Source organism: Centroberyx gerrardi, chromosome 17, assembly GCF_048128805.1.
Source record: "Centroberyx gerrardi isolate f3 chromosome 17, fCenGer3.hap1.cur.20231027, whole genome shotgun sequence".
Classification (NCBI taxonomy): Eukaryota; Metazoa; Chordata; class Actinopteri; order Beryciformes; family Berycidae; genus Centroberyx; species Centroberyx gerrardi.
In genome coordinates, this window is record NC_136013.1 from 14,241,888 (window position 1) to 14,262,340 (window position 20,453).

Here is a 20,453-nt window from a genome sequence, read left to right on the forward strand (position 1 = left end):
CGTTACAGAAGCCTAGTATATCCTCTCGCCAACAAAACAGCATGTCTGCTAAGCCCGGTGAGGAGCTAGGCTCGGAGGGGAAGTGGTTCGGGGATGACTATGAGAGAAACGGCCTGTTTGGGAGCACACCGCCCCGGTTCGACGAGCTACGTGAGGAATTGAAGCCGAGAGGCGGCGAGGTGGCGGGCGACCTGGATCAACAATTTCATCATTTTCAGGACGACGGGAAAAGGCCTCCCGTTGCTATGGAAACTGCATCTACAGGTAAAGCGGGCGATTGATAACAGTTACTACTTATATCGCAATAGATGTGCCACTTCACGATGTTTTGGGCACACTGGGATTCATTCTGTTTTAAGAGGAACCCACATGCACATTTCGGGCGCTGTACTGTGAGAAACAAGCAAGTGGGGCCATTTGTCACAGATTTAACGTTAGCGTTACATATTAGCCTGTGTTTTTCTTTTGAGTTTAAAGTTGTGGGTTTAAAACCCCAGAGAAAATGGTACAAGTGAATAACTTCCCTGATTTGGTTTTAGGGGAATTAAATCAACGCTGCCACAATAGTGATAGCCTACTTAAAGGAAAAACACATTGAAACTTAGTCCATGAAGACTTAGTTGCAATTCCAACCTATGTTAGTTATGAAACGTCACACAGAATCCATTATGCCTCCGATTAGTCTGCACAGTTGTTTTCTCGACTGGATGAGCCTGTTTCCTGTGGGGAGGACTCGGGTGGGATGCAGCATGCATTACCAAATAGCCTGTTGAACTTTGAATGGCCCACTACTGTACCATCTCCCACATAGAGATGTTAAAATGGAAAATAAGGCATAATCTGCAGTCTTGATATTGCATGGAGATAAAAAGATTATTTTAATAGGTTGCAGGAAGCTGTTTAGCTTTCATAACCAGTGACTGGATAGAAAATACATTTAGGCTCATATTAAGTAAGCAGTTTAACCATGTGTAACTCAATCTCAATTAACTTGAGAGAGTTGATCAGAAGCTTTTATTAGACCTGGAGTAGTCTGCGTGATTATGACAGGATTCTTCTATTCCTGTAGACAAGGCTGATCAGGGGTGTTGTTGTGGTTGCTGGCTGCTGGAAGCAGTGTTTTCGTGGGAGCATCATTCATACTTCAGTGCTAAGTCCGTCACTCTCCTCAGCAGAGCTCAGCTCATGCTGCTATTTTTAATCCTGAAGAAACAGGGCTCACCATTCGCTCGGCGAGCAAAACTGGAGCCCTGCACTTTCATTCACGGGTCCACTGAAATATTCATAAGATGGTGTTTCAAAAAACCACTGCCTAGTTTCCTCTCTTTTCTGCTCAGGCCTTTAGCTCCTTCCGCTGATACAGAACAAGCAAAAATTGTCTCTTTTTGGTACATAAACAGTAAGCCAGAGTGTAATCTCAGTTATGTAGTATGAAATTGAGCATTGTAAAATTCAAAGCAAAAATGATATGAGTGTAGTAATGAAAAAAATGCCTATGCAAAACTGGTCTATAACATAAAAATTGCCCTGTTGAACCAGTATGATTGTAAAATGTATGTGAAATTATGTGAAATGATGAATTGGCTACTCAGTCTCTGGCTTCACATTCTAGAAAGAGTCAACAAAGCACGCGCTCCACTTTCACAGTAATGTGCCGGACATGCACAAACTTGTGCACGTGCACACACACACACACACACAGGTTATCTTTTTATCACTAAAAGAGAAAAGGAGTTATCTCCTATTCCCGTGGCTCCCGCTGAGCCGTGCCCACACCAGGGAAGTAATGCACTCTGTCACTTGTGGTCTTGGTCGGCACAGTGCAGATCTCGTCATAGCTTGCAGGACAGAGTGGACGTTTGGCTCTGGAAAATACGCTCTAGTCTGCCCTGATCTATGTCAAGGACCTCCGCTCCCGACAAGCCCCTCTGCAAAACTTCACTCATCTTGCCTGTTCTGCTTTGCTCTGGATATCCTGGTCAACACAATCTTATAGTCCAGGTTTGAGAAGCTTTAGAGTATTTCACTAAGGCTACAGAAGTAGTTTGGCCTTGGGAACAGTATGAGCAGGGAAATTGTACCCCTTCAAGATGTCTAGAATTGCCTCTTTAGGTAATCGATCCATACCTGTCCTAAATCTTCACAACAGTCATCTGCCCCCAGGCCTCTGATAATGCTGATTTCAGCTGTATCGAATTACCACAGGAGAGAATCTTAGCCTCTTTTAGCTCCAACAGTTCCCATCCTGTCTAAGGTTCATGAAGCATGAGTAAGAAAGATGTGGAGGATATTGCTGCATCATGACCAGGTCTGAGCATGCTGGGAAAAACCCACAGAGGATATTGTTAATAGCAGACGGTGCGTCTAATAGGCCCTCCAGCCCTCAGACATAGAAGAAAACAAATAAATAGATATTTACACGCCCTCACTTGCACACAAACAATGACACCTCATTTTGACATCCTTCTTTTTCCAACAAGCCTCTTATTGTCCTCTAATAATACATTTAAAAATTTTAAAGGACAGCATCACTTTATTTATAGCTACCATCTTTTGACATGTCGAGCACATCAGTCACGGGCAGCAAGCTCTCCCACAATCCAGTGCCTGATAGGTGGATTAGGTTTTAGCCTCTCTCCTGTACAGCATATCATCAGAGACAAGGATGAGACAGCATAGTGTCTGGCTGGGTCTTTTCCATATCTTAGAGATACAGACAGCACTTAGTGGACTCCGCTGGACTGCATAAGCCAACAGCTAGTGAGAGCTCTGCTCCTGTTCCCAGGGGGGCAAGCAGTGCTCCGTCTTTTCAGAGTCGATGATAAAGATGCAAGATAATATGGGGGAGGAGGAGGGGAGCAGCTTAATGGCTAGAGAAGCCGGCTTGTGACGGGAAGGCCACCAGTTCTAATGCATAGACTGTCGGGCAAAAGCAACATGGAAACTGAATACGAAAAACTGTCTTTCCCTTCACATTCACAAATACCTTCAAAGCTCCACTTAGCCCTCAGTTGCTCCAGTGGAGCTGCTCAGTGGCCAGCAGTGCAGGACCGGGCCGCTCCCAGGTGTGAGCCGGTGTGTGCGAACCTGTCTTCCTCTGCAAATACTTCCATCAGCTATCAGGCTTTCAGGCACCTAGCATGATTGAGTAAGACTTAAACTATATACAGTATATGCTAGTGTCTCTGATAGTGCTGCATTACAGAATGATTTGGACGTCACTGCTCATCCTGAGTCTCACCTGCCAGCTTTCCAATCTCATTCATCTTCTCCAGGACCAATTAGCTAATGCTGAGGGAAGGACACAGATAAAGGCAGGAGGGAGCGAGCCAAAAAAGCCCCACTGCAGGAGACAACAACAGAGAATGACAGCTATCATGATATCCGTACATAATTATTTTGAATGTCCTTTAGTCTCCCTCTGTTCACCCCAAAAAACAATCAAAACTCAGTCCAGTTCACTGGGTTGTGGATATATAGTAATCCCCAAGCAGAGTCCTACAAACGTGCTCATTGATTAGACCTACTATCAGCAAAGGCTCTTGCAATCATTGCAGTCCAGTGTGTGTATAGGTTACTTTACACGTGTCTATCTGTCTGCCTCTGTATTCTTGAGGGCAAGGGTCTGTACAATGAAAGTGAAATGCCAATCCAAAATCACAGGTAATTGACAGCTTTAACCCAAAGCAGACAGCTTGCAGACACTCAGTCTGGATCCTCCCACATCCTGTCCATCCGTCCATAAAGCTCTATCCAAGCCAGAAAAATAGGATCGATAGTGGAAGGCAGGTACGCACCACGGCTTCAGGGTCTGAATGGGGACAGATTAGCCTTTATTCTACATAATTTAAGATGACTGTACTTTGATTTTTCCTTGTCAAAGGCCACTGGAACAACAGTATTTGTCCTGTGTGGACTTCAGTGAGTTTTAAGGACGGTGAATACACTGAGTTTTCTTACAGTAATTGTGTTTCATGGATCAATGTAGTTCAGAGCAATTATATCCACCCCCCATCCCCCCGTAGCTGTTTTCCCATCGACCTCTCCTGGTATTCATGCTTTACCTCAGCTCTCAATGTGGGCCTTCATTTCTTTTTCCTTACTGACATTAAAGTAGAATAGTTCTTATCACACATATTCACATATAGTATTACTGCAGCCTAGGATAGTGTAATTAATATTTTGTGAACGTCAACAACCAAACCCAAAGCAAACTAGAGCACTAAGACTCAGTTAGACCATTGACAGTAACTTAAGTGCTGAATATAGGGCTGGGCAATAATTGAATATTTTAATTTGTCTTTCAATAGAATAATATTGTGATAAAATGGTATTGAGTTTTTGCAATACACAATTCTATTGTCTAAGTTAATGATAAAAAGCAAACACTAATTAAAAAATCTCACAAAATGAGATGTGAGTTTTATCGTACTTTATATTACCATGCAGTTTAATGTGATGAACATCAGTTATTGATTATTTAGCATGTGATTTTGTGTAATAGCAGATATCATTATATATTGTGATATTCATTTTGTCTAGCCCCAACTGACTATGAGGGCTGTTTTGTAGTATTTATTTTATGTGTTGCTGGACTTAACAGTTCTACACCCCAAAATATATTCCACTTTTTGAATGTTTTATTTATGTTCAAGTTCAAAATACCTGCATGTACAACAAATTGAATATAAAAGTGCAACAATACAGAAATAACACAACAATAAGAGCGTTGTTACAGCTAATAAAAGAACACTATATTATTTGAAGTCAAAGGCACAGTTCATTCTTGTAAGAGGAGCCCTGCTAGCATCTTGGTGGATTGGCTTTCTCTAGGTCAAGGAGTGAAAGAGAACTCCTGTAAGGTGACACCAAAATTGAGAGGGTCATGTATGGATTAATGACATCATTACCCAACGCATTAGATTGGCAGATGTTTACATGTAAAGTATCATGCTGTAATTCTGCTGGGAGGAATGACGGTGTAGGGCCTGGCCAACACAGCCTGACAAATACGGTTCATTTGAAAGTCAATACAGCTTGTTGTTGGAGAGGGTTGTAGAGGTCTCTGACCTGCTGAGCCAGCAGCGTCTCCTGTGTCTCTGCCTGGGACCGATGGAGCAGCAAGCCTACATGCATGTTGTTGAGACTAAACAGAAGTGTGGGAGAGAGATTTAGCAAAATTCCTCTTTGCACCTCCCCCTTGGATTTGAAATCCCTTTCTGTTGTAATTCAGAAGAAAAAAATCTAAACATTAAAACTGCAGTAGATCAATAAGTGTCTTGTAGAAGAAAACCCTGCTGTGCATCGAGTCCTCCACGCAACTCAGTAAACCCTTAATTAAGCTGTAATATATTCCTTTTGCCACTCCAGCTCTTTTGATATCGTCTGCGCTCACGTTTTTGTCTCTAGCCTGATAATTAGAGGCCCATGCCTGGCGTAGCAGAGATTGTCAGGCTGCATTAGTTTAGGAGCTGCACCGGCTGCATAGAGAACAACAAAGGGACTGCCCCTTCGCAGCACATCCACCAGGACTTATTTATTTAACTGCACCATCCTTTCAGTGGCATGATTATGTTATGTGGCAACAATGTGAGCTGAGAATTCCTCTGTTGTCACGTCCAATCCCATCTGAATGGAGTAAAGCATTTGTTTCGGCCTTGTGGGGTTTTTCCAGTGCTACGCCACATCAGCAGATTCAAAATGCCCTCATCTCAACACGCCAAGTTTGTTAAGTAGCTTCTCCGAGCTGCTGCCCTCATGGCAGTTAACGACGGGCATCCATCCTCCATTCATTTGTGCAGATGCCCCAGGCAACTGCTAGTTAGTGTACATTATAGAACGGGTTGATATAGAGAGGGAGCGTATTACCTGCAGCTGGGAATCAACAGGACTACTGGCAATTCACAGCTCCAGAGATCGCCCCTCTTCACAGCGTGTAGTGGCTCTGAGTGCTTCCCACATCTGCACAGTAGGTAGTTGTACAGTGATTCAGTGAGTGTTAGATTATGCTGGTGTTGCCAGGGTGATGGCTGAGAGGACCTATACGATGGCAGTACCCTAAGAGGATTATACATTCGCTGGGCTCTAGCAGCATGTCGGGGGCCTTCATGTCACTGAACTCAAATCGGCCGGACAGCTGCTCCCATCTGCTTTACAAACAGCTTGGATACATAGGCAGAAGCTGCTCTGCCACACATTTGAGTTATTATTATTATTAAACACAAAAGTTAACTGAAGCTCAAGAGTGCCTGGGCCTGCTTTGCTTTTCCACCATGCCATGTCTCCCCTCCCCTGTGTCCCAGCATGGGTGTGTAGTATTTATGCCATTGTGCTGCGGTATGATGTATTGTTAATGACTGTGTGCAACAGCGTGAGGAGAGGGAGCAGCAGCAGGGAGGAGAGCAGAAGGGAAGGGTGGTGGGACTTTTCAGAGGAAGGAGAGGGAGGGACGGGACGTCCTGACCTGTAGGGTCCTCTGTCAGTCAGCCCGCGTCCTCCAGGGCTAGCCCTAAGGTTGCTATTTTAAATCTTCCCCCTCACCCGGCCCAGCAGCTGGACCCAGCCTATTTATAGCTCCACCGCTGCCCTGGGAGAACAGGGCTGGAGAGCGGGAGGAGGAGCCCAGTTTGTGGAGGTGTAAACTACGACTTGTGCACAGCAAAGCAGCGCAACACAACACAGATTTTAGTATCGGGTGTCTAGTGATGTATAGGCTACAGCTGTGTTTGTTTGTGTGTGTGTGTTTGTGCATTCATGTGTGTGTGTGTGTGTGTGTGTGTGTGTTTGTGCATTCGTGTGTGTGTGCGTGGATGTGTGTGTGTCTGTGTCTGTTATATATTTTTGTTTTTTTTGTCTATGTGTGTGTGTTTGTCAATGGAGTCACATGACTTGGACCCAAGTCGGACATCAAATTGACAAATTTGAAGACCTGAGACATGACTTGGGAGAAAGGACATAGACTTGACCTTGACTTCTGACACGATGACTTGAAAATAATATTTCCATCGAGTGTCTCTCTTCCTGTGTAGCAGATCATGTTTATGATTTTCCTTAATGCTTCTCTGCTGCACTGTAATAAATTATTCAGTGAGACATTAGTGATATTTCACTTTAGCAGACACAGTCAGGCACTAGTATTGACTGTACCTAGTAGTGATGCCACTCCATTATTTTCATTTGGAAGAATTGGTTGAAAAAGTCCACTAACACAAATATGAACTACAATGGTATGACCCTGATTATTCACTGTTTTTTTTTCTTGGCACTTGTCTTCAGCCTTGAAACATGACTTGAAACCAACTTGTGATTTGATGAGCTGTTCCCTGTTGTGTGTGTGCATGAGCGTGTGTGTATACACCCACACACTCGTGCATTGAATACAGCACTTATTTAGCATGCCAAGTTTAAAATAACATTTATTTTTGCCTACCTTGTTGAGCAGTTTTATCAAGGCTAAGTGCTCTGTGTAAATATAGCCTAGCCTAATCCTATTTTCATATTTCATTTTTGGATGGGCTAGATGCCAGCTTGCATGCATACTGTAGCCGACACGCAAACAAGACAACAGATGCCACTCCGTGCTTGGATGTTAGACGATGTTCAATTCATCTCTTTACTGCAAGACCTGTTCCACATGGATATCGCTGTCAACAGACAATATGTACCGAACTGTTCCACAAAGACACACAGTCATATATATGTGTGTGTGTGTGTGTGTGTGTGTGTGTGTGTGTGTGTGTGTGTGTGTGTGTTCGTCTTCATGGCACTTGTGTGACTTGTCAGGGGAGACGTATGACTAGTGATTACTGAGCAGACTAGAGACAACCCATCGCCTGCATGATTTAGAATAGACTGGCCATGGCACCGTGGTTTTTGGGGTCTGAACAATCTCCCTTTGTCCAGTGCCGGGTACAAGTGCCCTCTGTTACTGCTGCCTCACTGATCTGCACAGCCGCCCCACACATACACACACACACACCCCCCACACACACACACACACGCACCCACCCCCCGTCTGCCACAGCCCCTCTCCCTATCAGCAGCACCGGCTCAAGCACAGCCTTGTTTATTGAGCTGGCCGTTGTTATTAATTGAACAGCTCGGGCACAGGCTGATGTGATCTAGCCGTGTGACGCAGACAGTGCTGTCATTTGTCAGTTTTCTTTTATTCACGTAACCATCCAATTAGAAAATGCGGATAAGCCTATTGTGTGTGTGATTCTGTATTGTGACACTGCGTTACCTCACTGAGTTTCGTCTCTCTCTCTCTCTCTCTCTCTCTCTCTCTGTAGATGACCCCATGTCTGGCCTGTTTAGGAAGCCAGTGAATGATGATGGTGACGTGTACACCTCCCTGCTGTCCAATCAGAGCTTCTCGTCGAGCCAAGAGGCCTCCTACCTGTCGGACGACCTGAAGCCCACCAAGCCATCCTCCCAGGACCCCTTCTCCAGCGACTCCTATGGCATCTTCAGCTCCAGCACCAAGGTGACCTCCGACCTGGCCGGCCTGGTTGATGACATGCCTAAATCTCTGTTGGGCTCGGAGAAGACAGAGGGGTACAACTACATGGACATCAGCCACGGAGGCCGTGACTCCCTGGGTGGCTACATGGACAAGACCCCCGGAAGAGATGAGGAGGAGGAGGAGGAGGATGAAGAGGAAGAGGAGAACCTAGGTCCGGCGCTGGGCTCCCACTCCTTCCCGTACGTGGAGGAGCCGTCTGACGAAGAGCTGTCGGACTACCGCTCCTACAGGAACCTGGGTGGCACCCCGCAGACGGCCAGCCCAGTGAAGATCACCCTGACCCAGTCCCAGCCCTCAGGCGCCAAGGCCGAGCCGCAGCAGCGCCCCTCTCCGGTCAACGTGTCGGACCGTGAAAACGTGCTCAGCGTGGGCTTGCAGGGCGTTCCCACCGTGACGCTGTCAGAGCCAGAGGACAACAGCCCCGCTTCCACTCCCAATGCTTCACCAACAGGTAGAGACAGCACACAAAACCTGTTGTGTATCTGATGCAATTCATGTAAATGTTTTTGAGCCCACAATGAATGATATGAAAATCTGCTAGCAGTTATGCCTGCTTGTGTAATTTGAAGGAAGGCTCTAAATTCATATTTTCTCTCTCTATTTCTTTGTGTGCAGAAAAAGAATACCCTTCCCATGACATGTTCAAGGCCGATGCGGTGAAGCCCACTGCTCCCAGCAGCAGCCCAGGAGCCAAGCCCAACAGCAGGGAGCATGATGGCAGCAGCGCAGAGTCTGGAGACTCGGAGATTGAGCTGGTGTCCGAGGAGCCCCCCCTCTGTGAGACCGGCCCTGGCACCAAGGCCAGTAGCAACCCATTTGCCCAGCCTCCTAAAAGCAAGGGTGCTTCCAGCCAGCCTAACAACCCCTTTGACAATCCCCCGGCCGCCAAGGGTGGTTTCGGCCTGACTGGCAACCACGCCCCGCCCACAGCCTACAGCATTCTGAGGGAGGAGAGAGAGGCAGAGCTCGACAGTGAGCTCTTCATTGAGTCTGCATCTGAGGAGAGTCCCAAGAGAGAGCAGGGTTCCGGTGGCCCCAAACAGGGCGTCAGCACCCCCTCTCCCCTGGTTCCCAGCGTCGCCCCTCCCCGCAGCGCCCCGGAGGTGGTGCCGGCCGAGCCCTTGATCAAACCATCTGCTGAAAAGGTCAAGGCCCCAGTGAAGGCAGAGGAGGATCGCCCCAGCAAGCCCAAGCCCCCCACTGCCGCTGTGCCCCCAGAGGTGCGCCCGGAGCGGCCCCCCCAGGACGACCCGGGGAGCAAGATCAAACACACCAGTGAGGGCAAGGGAGACTTAGGCAAACCTGCTGCCTCCATCTTCATGGAAAGCTTTGACAAACAAAAAGGTTAGTCCACTATTTCTTTAGTCCTCTGTTTTCTTTATTTTTGACCATGCTTATCAGTACTTCGGAGTACAATAGGTAGGTAGGCAGTTACCTTATGCACAGGAAAGTAGTGAGAAACCTAGTTTCCATCTCTCTGTGGGAATATTTTGATTTCATAACACCCTTTTGTAATCTTTTTTATTGTTGCAGTGGTTTCACCTTGGCTTATAAGCCACTATCATCCATTACTGGCTTTCCAGAAATAGTGCTATCAGCTTGTGGAACAGGTAGTGTCGTATCTGCCGGTGTGTCTCCGTGTCTGAGTGCAAGAGCCATCGCATGTGCGTTTGCCTTGTGTTCAAAGCCTTTCCCCTCATATCTAAGGGTAAAAAAAACAGCGTTTGAAAATCATTGATAGTTCTAATCAACCTGCTGCCGGCACAATGGACTTCCACTAATGCAGCACTTGTGTTTGTTTACCTCCTAATAGTTATCTGCATGGTGTGTTGTTGCATTGTCTTGTTGACAAGGCCAGGAAATGAAAAGGGTTGCTGTGAGAGACGGGCTGTTCCTCTGCTCTGTGTGTCTCTGTGCCAGGGGTGGGAGGGAAGTGTGTGTGTTGGGGCTGTGCTATCACAAGGTCTGCTTCCCCCTGGTGGTACACCGGAGAAAAAAAAACACAGAGTGAGGACGCATTGATTCACATCATGGCAATCCATGGCGACAGAAACCCGACAGCTACTCTGCCAAAGCTGTACACAGTAATCTCTGCTCTCGGTGGGAAACAGGCACAGGCCAGTCGCTAAACCGTGAATGTCTAGAAAGACCCTCACACTCTCACATCACAACTGTCCATCTGTCTCCCAGCATCGCTCTTTAACGTCCTGTGGTCAAATAACTCAGACATGACAGTCACATTCAGCTGGAGTTAGTGCTGCCTAAGCTGGACATTTGATGTTGGCACTGGTATTTTGACTTCTATTGGATGTTCTCTCTGTCCTTGTAAACAGTGGGTTTACATAATCCTGCGATGTCAAAACTGGGGCACACTCCGACTTAAAGGCTTTGAACGATTCCACTTGAATTTCAGGTGGATCCAGTGATAAAAGAGATCACATCTGAGTATATATTACAGTACATTTTGTTCGCACTGACCCCTCTGTGGGCTCCATAGATACAGGTGCATAGCTCTCCTGACACTGCATAACTGATGCTCTTTGGTCCAACTGGAGGGGACGATTTGTCACGTAAATAGTTATGTTTGAAATGTATAATTTCACAAGCTTACATGATGGAACAGCAGCTGAAAAGATGCTCCCCTTGTTTTGTTTACTAACAGATTGTAAGAAGGTTCTGGAAATGCTAAAAAGCAGGTCATGTGTGTTGCAGAGATAGTGTTTTCTCCGCCACTAGAGGGTGCAGCGCACCACAGAGTTTGCCACTGCCACTTGGTTGAAGACTAGCAGATATCATGTTCATCAGTCTGTGCACTTCCACAGCAGTTGCCATGGCAACAGCGATGGGGGAGCGTGCTCAGGCTGGCTCAGAGAAATATATTTTTTTGCATCTTACTTGTTATTGGCAGTGAGGCCTGTCAAGGTTGCAGTGAGCAGAAGGTGTGAGGAGGGGCTCTCTGCAGGGGGGGGGGCACCGAGGGGACAGGACTAATGACTTTGGCAGCATCCAGATTCATGTTATCCCCGCACTGAATGTTTAGGAATTGTTTTCTGCTAGATGCTGTCACCACGGAGACTGTACTGTCTGTCTCTGCTGCGCGTAGCTTTCAAGCATCCTACATTGCTCTTTCATTAGTAGATTTTTTTGTGGGTTCCATTTGCATTACAAATGCATTCTGGGGAGGAAATCGTAAAACACAGACATATACCCACATGTCCTGAAGCCACTAAACAAGGACCATTGTGCTATACTGCACAGTATCTAATCTGTCTATGTTTATGAATTATTAAAGAACAAGCACTTTGGCTCTTCAATGATCGGTGAGGCATAGTGGAAATAGTTATTTGAATCTCTGGCTACAAGCTTAAATAGTCTTCTGTGCAAATAAATAACAGTGGAGTTGAACGTTTGCCACATTTTCCGTTCCGCAGCGCATGGTCTCAACTGTAGCCATACAGAATCGCCAGTAAACATTGTTATTGCACCCTGTCTGCTGTGCAGCATGACGTCAGATTGTTAAAATTATTCTGTTGCCATTTTTAACAACAGGCTATTGTATTCTTTCTGGTCATACAGCTGTGGCAACATACCATATTATTAGCCTATGTTGTATATTACACTGATGAATATAATTTTATCACACTGATAAAATAACAAGCCACAATGAGAGCCAGAGGGGCATGCTAGCAAGTATATGACAGTGCATCCGCCCGCTTTGGTGTCTCATCAAAGGATATGTGGGGTAACCCTTTCACTGCCTCTACCCCCCCACACTATTACCAGTCTATTCTGAGGCTCTGTTGGGACTTTTATTGTGAAAAAGAGCTTACCTCCCCTTTCAAGAAAAAGCTTAGCCTCCGTCCACCACCCCCCACCTCCCCCAGGCTCTTAATCATTGCATGGATGGTTTGCTGCAGTAGCAACTGTGGTGTGGTGTTTACAATTCAATCACCCCCCCAACACACACACACACACACACACACATACACATACGCACTTTCTCTCCTCCTTCTGTTCTAGCCAGCGCTGCTCCACAGCATCAGTCTGTGTGCTCCGCGAGCCGGCAGCACCTTGGAAACCTTACCTCCCTCCCTCCCTTCCTCCCTCTCTGTCATCTCAGCCTCTCGCCCGCGTCCTTCCGACCATTCATGCCTTTCTGGGATGAGTGAGTGAGTCAGTGCTGCCGAAGAGGGAGACAAAGAAGAAAACGGAGAAGATACAGAGAAAGAGAGAGAGAGAGAACAGGGACATAACTGATCACCAGCATGCAGGCCACTGCAGACGTGACCAAGAAGGAATGCTCCTGGAGCAGCTGGAAGGGCCAGGGTACTGATGTGTTTGCTGTGATTTACGTGTCGATTGTCTTACTGTGCGTGTTTTGGCTGTGAGAGACGAGCTGTTATCTCTGCATGTAGGTTAAATATGCGTGGCAGTGGGGGCGGGGTGAATTTGCGTGTATGTGCGTGTATGCCTTGCATGTATACATTAGTCACCTATTGTACTGGTTTGGCACGGCGTGGGGAATCAAACAGCGCTGTTTACCTGCACCCTCTTTCACACGGACACGCCCTGATGGCAGATCCTTTCTGCTGCGTGTGTGTGTGTGAGACAAAGAGGCGAGGGGGTGTGAGACGGTGGTGGGTGTTTAGGAGGATAAATGTATACACGCCCCGCACGCTGTGAGGCGTCTGCTTTGTGTGCATGTTAATGTGGATGCCAGTGTTGAATCAAGGCGTGTCATTGTTATCGCCCTCCCCGTCTTGCGACCCTGCAGGGGAGCTGGTTTTGTATGGCGTATGGTCTGAGCCTGTTTTTGTGTCGAGGCAGTCGGAGCATCCGGACGGCACTGACAGACTGTCTCCATGGTAACCAGGGCACACCCATCCTGATTACATCAGCCCTCTCTCCTCCACGGCTGCCATGGCACCTTGCAGAGACTGGGCCGGAGAAGAGCATCCTCCGTCTGTCTGTTTCCATAGCATGGAGGGCTGTTTCACTGACAGAAAATGGCTCCCCTTCCTCCTCACTGTGTGTTTAAGTAGCTGCCACGCTCTCGGGTTTGGCTGGGGAGCGGAAACGCAATAGAATGGTCTGTTCATTGTATCCCAACACAGGCCCGAACAGTTGTTGATTTTAGGATGCGGGGCCTAATAAAAATATGACGACCCTCAATGACAAAACCCACAGCACATTCCTCTGACTCATTTGGCTTTTGATGTGGCCTAAATGAGTGTCTGAGACTGTATGACATAATAGCCTATCTGATGGGGTCCGTCCAAAGCTGATTCACACTCACTCGCTTTATTCATCACCCGTCATTAAGTTTATACAGTCAGCACACCAGAGGGTGAATTTGAGCAGATATATTTTCTTTCACTTGTATCTTGGCACATCACATCATTTTGCATGCTTAGTCATTCCCATTAAAAGCATAGTTTGGGGTCCATTTAATACTGATTCACTGCCCTTTAATCTTCATGTCTCTGAATTAAGGTTTTCACTTTCAGCACACCAGATCAGTTGAGCTTTCAGCACAGTGAGAGCGCGTTAGTCGCAGTCGTCCCTTTGCATGTTTGCTCATTCTGGCTGAAGGCTTGGATGTCTTCGGTGATTTAATGGGGTCAGGCTAAACTAGTTTCACTCCAAAAAAGGAGGGTGGGGGGGGAAATCATATCGTTGTGATCAGTGCTAAACATTTGCTCTGGTTTTTGCTCTGTGTGTGTTGAATATCAGAGGCTAGGATCGTACCAGCAACCAGGGCTTGGCAGGCAGCATCTGTACTTCCTGTACGCTCTGATTCAACATCCTGTGTTCTCGCTGTATGGGATTGAATTCCTCAGGGCTGCACTGAACCAAAAAGCCTGACGTAAAAACCTTCGACCATGTTGTGTTCAGTCCTCGCTACTGTCAAAAACAAACTGGGTTTTCTCTATACTGTGCAGGCCATGGAGAGGGACAACTGAATGACACCCTAGCTATCATCTAGTTTAAACCAATTGCACTAAACAAATTAAGTACTGAATTATTTGTAACATGCACTGTTAAGTTTTAGATTTCCATTTCAAACACAGTCAATTAGTAACCAGACTCAATTAGGTGAAATCTAAGCTCGTAATGTCTGACTCTATCAGTTCTTCACTCTTTCTATGCTTTCTACATGATTTTTCTCACTTGTTGACATAGACTTGACAACTGCTGGCCTGGTGTCAAACTGGCCATTGTCCTTTTGTGTTCCACAATAAAGGGAGTGGCTGTCTGGGTCTGTTGGGGTGTGGAGACACATTATGTGCTGCTGATTCCCCAGATTCAGAGCAAATGAGTCTCTCTCTGTTCCCGAAGGAGCGCTCTTTCCCCTCCCTCCCTCTTCCTCTCTCAGCCCCTCCCTTCCTGTCTGTCTCCATCTCTCGGTGAGCGGAGGGGAGAAAATGGAGCACGGTAACTATGGTAACTGCATCAGGCAGGTGCTCAGCAGATCCTCGCCACTGAAGCATTTTAATGGAGCGGCAGAACACAGCCACGGCTCGCATGTTTCATCGCCGCGGAACGTCCCTGTAGCTCTCTCATCTGTCTCCACGCGAGGCTCTGAACAGCCAGCGATGGATCTAGTCACACGATACAGGCTTTACACACACAGAGAATTATTAAAACGACTGCAAAGGACTCCAGTTTCTTCTTGTGAACGCTGACTCCCATCCACCATTTTGAATCGGATACACTGTCTTTATTTTAGTCCTTGCTTGGCAGTCTTTGTCACTTGTCAGTGGGGCTGTGCTTAAAAGCCAGAGCATAAAAGAGCTCACAGAGAGGGTGTGTGTATGTATGTGTGTGTGTGTGCTGGATCGCAATGTGGTTCTTTGGCAACCGCTCCCCTCAGCCCCCCCCCCCCCCCCCCCCCCCTCCTCCTCAGCCCCCCCTGCTCAGGCGGATGATGATTTGCTGGTGTGGCTGTGGCCCCTCCCCTCCTGTGCAGGGGGGACTCCCCCTCCACTGCTCTCCTTTTGTCTGTGGATAAAGCAGCTGCCTCTTTCCCTGTTCAGCCATGGGAGCCGCAGGTCAGTACACGCTTCTACCGCACTAGCTAAAGCTTTTCAGTGTGCGTGCAGCCTGTGCAGCACATCACGGGGCACATTTTGCTGTCGCTGGTCAGCGCCCTTCTCTCCTGCATAGCTGTCTGTCTGTCTGTCTGTCTCTCTCTGTCTGATGTTACAGCTGCTTTGTCTGCTACCTGTGCCTGCTTGTGTGTGTTCCTCTCAGAGCATCTCCTTTTAAATCAGTAGAAGCATGAGCAGTTTGTCAGTGAGGACGGCTTCTGTGGGGAATGGTACTCCGACAGCTGTGTAGGGAGAGATGTTAAGGGCACATGGATCCAGTCCTACGGAGTCCAATCCCACTGCTGGTGAATGAGTAGTGTCATTGATTTGGGAGGGGGGAGGGGGGGCAGATAGGTAAGTCACTATTGCTACTGATAAGGGAGGGGCAGTCTATAGGTTTTATTCTACAGTATAGGAAGAGTCAGTAGAGAGCAGAGATTTGTTCTTACTCAAACGAGTGTCCTTTCACCACCCAGTTTTAGCTTGCCTTTTTGGCATCCACAGATGCCTTTTGGTAGAAAGTAAAGATGGCCGTCATCACTATGCTGCTCACAGCTCCACAGCTAAAATTAGAGCAGGCAGGCAGGCGGACAGGCAGGAGGGCTTAGGGAGGAAGAGGAAGACACCCAAGGGAGCCCGGCAGCGATTCACTCCTCTGCACGGGCACAAAACTCGCCGGAATGTACCGGTTCTGTTCTCCTTCCTCCGTGACACGCAAGGATGTCCAGGTGTCAGTATCAACAGATGAGCGGTGAATTAGAACGACTGCTAAGACTCGCTGTGAGCTGCAGTCATGGTGGGGGAGGCAGTTAGTCGAGCAGAGGTGAACCAACCAACCGACAGTTCTCATGGAAACAGGCCCGTGTTTCCAGCCAACACAGACTGCTGCCGGAGGAGGACCATGTCGGCCACTGGAGCTGTAATGGTACACTGGGCTAATCCTTAGTTATCACATCTCCCTCTCGTCTTTGGTAGTGGCTTTGAATTACGGCTCTCACCTCCCAAAATAAAGAGGGAGCGTTGTAGCTGAATGGAACATTCAAATTTTATGAAAATAGTTGGCAGCAGGATGTGCAAGAGCCTGGGTGCTTATTTGATATTGTACCTTCTAGTGGTTAGTTACCACTATGCTGTATGGGTGAGGTGATTAGGCTGAATCACATGGTCTTTCAGTGCATTAATGGGATATTGCACTGAAGCGTCGTCATCCTTCAATGCTGACCACAGAGTTACTTGTCTGACCAGGTCACTTTGAGCTGTTATCTGTGAGCTCTGTTGATAGTGTGTCTATTTCTGCCACTGTCTTTACAGGGCTATAGGTTACTCATTAATTCAGCTGTGTAAGCGGGCAGTGCAGGTGTACCTTGGTTGTAGTAGGGTTCTGCAGGTCTGCTTGTATGTATGTGTTTGTGTATGTGTGAGACCAGACCAGGTGCTGGCCAACGACGATAACAACACGTCAGATGCAGATAAGAAGTCCCACTGGTCTGGAGTGTGGCACTTGCTCAACAAGTGAGAGTCAGCTATTATCTTTTGGAAAGGTCGCACTATATATAGGGGTAAAGAAACCGAATGTACAAGTTCTCACTCTGACACCTTCACGCCATTTTGCAATTCCACAGCTCAATCAAACCTAGTGAAAAGCTAGGTTAGGAAGCTGGGTTAAAACAGGATCACGTGACTGCCAAGGCTCTCTGAGGACGTCGAGTTGTGAACAGCTTCCAGTTATTTGACCCAAATGTGTGGTACGCAGGAGCCTACTCCACTTTGAAAGTGACGGATGCCCAGGCCTACGTCTCATAGGGTGGGGGGTTAGGTCATGCTGTCACAGTGTCAACGTTGGGGGTCCTAACCCTGCTGTCCTTGTTCTGTCCCCCCCCTCCACAGCTATTGACCTGCTCTACTGGAGGAATGTGAAGCAGTCGGGGGCCGTGTTCGGCAGCGTGCTCCTGCTCCTCTTCTCCCTGACCCAGTTCAGCGTGGTCAGTGTTGGAGCCTACTTAGCCCTGGCAGCGCTCTCCGCCACCATCAGCTTCAGGATCTACAAGTCTGTGCTTCAGGCTGTGCAGAAGACCGATGAGGGACATCCATTCAAGTGAGTACAGCGGAGGGATGATGATGAACACTCTGTGCCCCCAGGAGAGTGTTTCTCATTGAAAGGCATACGGCTTTGACCTAATGAGGGTTTCACATTTCCATGAATCCACTTTTTTTCTTTGTTTCTGTCCCTGCATTTCTCATCAGAGCCTACCTTGAGGTGGAAATCGCTCTATCCCAGGATCAGATTAGCAAATATGCCGACAAAATCCTGCTGTACACCAACACCTGTATGAAGGAGCTTCGCAGGCTGTTCCTGGTACAGGATCTGGTCGATTCGTTGAAGGTTCGCCTCACACACACATACTGTCACCGTATGCTTTTTACAATCAGCTATGACACCTGGACCCTCAATGCACCTATCAACTAAAATGATCATTTATGCACATATGTCATAAAACTCTAAAATGGCAGATGTCAAAAATCTGATCATGGAAACATACTAAGTCACACAAGCAGGTTATTCGGATTAAAACCATGTCATGTTTTTCTGTTTCAGTTTGCTGTTCTGATGTGGCTGCTGACCTACGTGGGCGCTCTCTTCAACGGCCTGACACTGCTCATCCTAGGTGGGCCTCTTCCTGACTCCCTGTCCGTCTTTTACTCAGCTGCCAATCTCTCTACTACAAACTTCCTAGCGCTGTCAATTTGACTCACACACACTCGGGCATTTCAGTTTCACCTCGTTATCTTTTCTGCATCTGAAGCTCAATGTAAACCTCGCAAGACTCCGTGATGGTTCAGATTGTGAACAGCATGCACATAACGGAGCCCTTTTATGTCAATCATTTATGAGACCAGGGCAGCATGTTCCCCGTGTATTGACAAGATCAACGCAGACAGGCAAACTTGTTTCATTACAACATATGGTTCATAATCCAAGAGCAAAATATGTCTCAGCTGAGGTTATACTACATACAGTTTTGAGCAGGAAACATATGTACATCAAAGCTGATTCTATAAATTTGTTGGACATGTTTAATTCACTGTCAAACATGTACAGTATCAATTGACTTTTCCTGTTTACTCTAGATAAGGGTTGTGGTTGGGCGGGGCTGGAGGCCCTGTTGACACAAGCGTGTTCCTATTGGAGCATATTCCCACTGTAGGTCAGAATACTGTAACATGCCGTCTCTCTCTCTCTCTCTCTTTCTGCAGCCGTGGTTTCCATGTTCACCATGCCTGTGGTCTATGAGAAACACCAGGTAGGAATTGCAGCTTCACATTCTCTCTCCTGCATCATCTAAAGTCAATCCTGATGTGGAAAATTTAATCCAACCTCTGTGTCCTTCCCTTTCTTTGTGCTTTCAGGCACAGATTGACCAATACGTGGGACTAATACGGACCCAGGTCAACTCTGTGGTGGGGAAGTGAGTGTTTGTTTTTCATTCATGTGCAGACACACTTGGATAAGCACAACTTCATCCAGAAGATTATGTGGTAACTACGGTGATAACACCTGTTTTCTCTTTGCAGGATCCAAGCGAAGATCCCCGGGGCCAAGCGAAAGGAGGAGTAGACCTGTCTGTCTCACCGTTAAGCTCGACAGTCCAGTCCAGCTCAGAGGCAGGCAGCTCGCTCGCTGTTGGAGAGCCCAGTCGTCATCTGTGGGGCGTAGTGCTATGTCATCTTGGTGTTCTCTAAAAACCATCCACTGGAGAAGCCCTCACCCTAACTGTCTATAGCAGTTAACACACTAACACACACACACACAGTTAGTCACAAGTACATAATCCTGTTTCTAGGTAGACAAGTACACAACTCGAAACAAAAAAAGAAACAAGACTTTTTTTCTTTTGTGTTGCTTGTTATGAAGTGCATGAAGTCAAGCCTTGGGTAAATAATATTTGATATCTTTTGTGCAGTTTTTAAATCACGCTACATTTTTGTTTTGCAGTGCTTACAACAAACTGTAAGGTTTGGCACAAAAAAAGCTAAATGCCCACAGAAGTGCTCTGCTGCCAATGTTAAATACTGCTTCATGTTTCTGAGTTAGCTGGTGGGGCTTCTCTCAGTATATGTCAATATATATAAATATCAAAAATGATTTCCTTTTGGTGTTTTCAAGCACAAAATAATTTGACAATATGCGTCTTAGATGTGGTAATTGTAGGGTTTTTGCTTTTGTATAACCATAAGGAACAATACACAAGCTCATGTTTTAGGTACTGGTGTTCGACTACTATGAAGACAAGGAGTATCTGGTGATATTTAGCTTGTTTGAATAACTGTCCAACTTTGTACTATGTTCAACTATACTCAATGTAGTTCTTAGACCCTGGACTCTTTAACTATTTGCACTTACAGTATGTATTTAATTACAAGAATAAGAAAAATAAATGTACCTTGATGTATAACATCTCCTCAGACTTACTGAGAAGGGTTCACTGGTTGGGGAAGTCGAGCTTCTGTATGAGGCCACAGCTAACTTTGAGGTGTTAACACCTCATGGGGGTAAACAGCATGTGCAGTACAGAGGGGAAACCTTTGGGTGGGGGAGTTATAAATACGTGCTATAAATACAAGCCAATTCTTACTGGCACAACCTTCACTTTAGGTGTGTGTGTGTGTGTGTGCTGAGGTGACAAATTTAACTTGGCTCTCAGGTCACAATGAGACTGCTCCCATGTTTGAATGGAGACTGACTGACAAGACTCGTCTGCTGCAAACAGAAGTGTTTTTATTGAACCACTGCTGAAGCACAGTTACAACAAGCTATACAGCAACATGGACATATCAGC

General features: G+C 46.7%; 1 protein-coding gene across 3 annotated transcripts; it reads left to right on the forward strand.

Annotated features, from left to right (window-relative positions):
- Window positions 1-25: 25 nt before the first annotated feature.
- Window positions 26-20,074, forward strand: rtn1a (reticulon 1a). 3 transcript variants are annotated; one of them, XM_071911011.2, is made up of 9 exons: window positions 26-264; window positions 8,292-8,975; window positions 9,140-9,868; window positions 17,503-17,710; window positions 17,860-17,998; window positions 18,212-18,281; window positions 18,871-18,917; window positions 19,024-19,082; window positions 19,189-20,041. In XM_071911011.2, the coding sequence occupies exons 1-9, from the start codon at window positions 42-44 to the stop codon at window positions 19,229-19,231; spliced, it is 2,202 nt and encodes a 733-aa protein (XP_071767112.2). In that variant the 5' UTR covers window positions 26-41; the 3' UTR covers window positions 19,232-20,041. The 3 variants fall into 3 exon arrangements, with proteins under 3 accessions (XP_071767112.2, XP_071767114.1, XP_071767115.1); XM_071911013.2 differs by lacking the exons at window positions 26-264; window positions 8,292-8,975; window positions 9,140-9,868 and adding an exon at window positions 12,721-12,850 and having other exon boundaries at window positions 19,189-20,074; XM_071911014.2 differs by lacking the exons at window positions 26-264; window positions 8,292-8,975; window positions 9,140-9,868 and adding an exon at window positions 15,541-15,576 and having other exon boundaries at window positions 19,189-20,071.
- The last annotated feature ends 379 nt before the right edge of the window (window positions 20,075-20,453 follow it).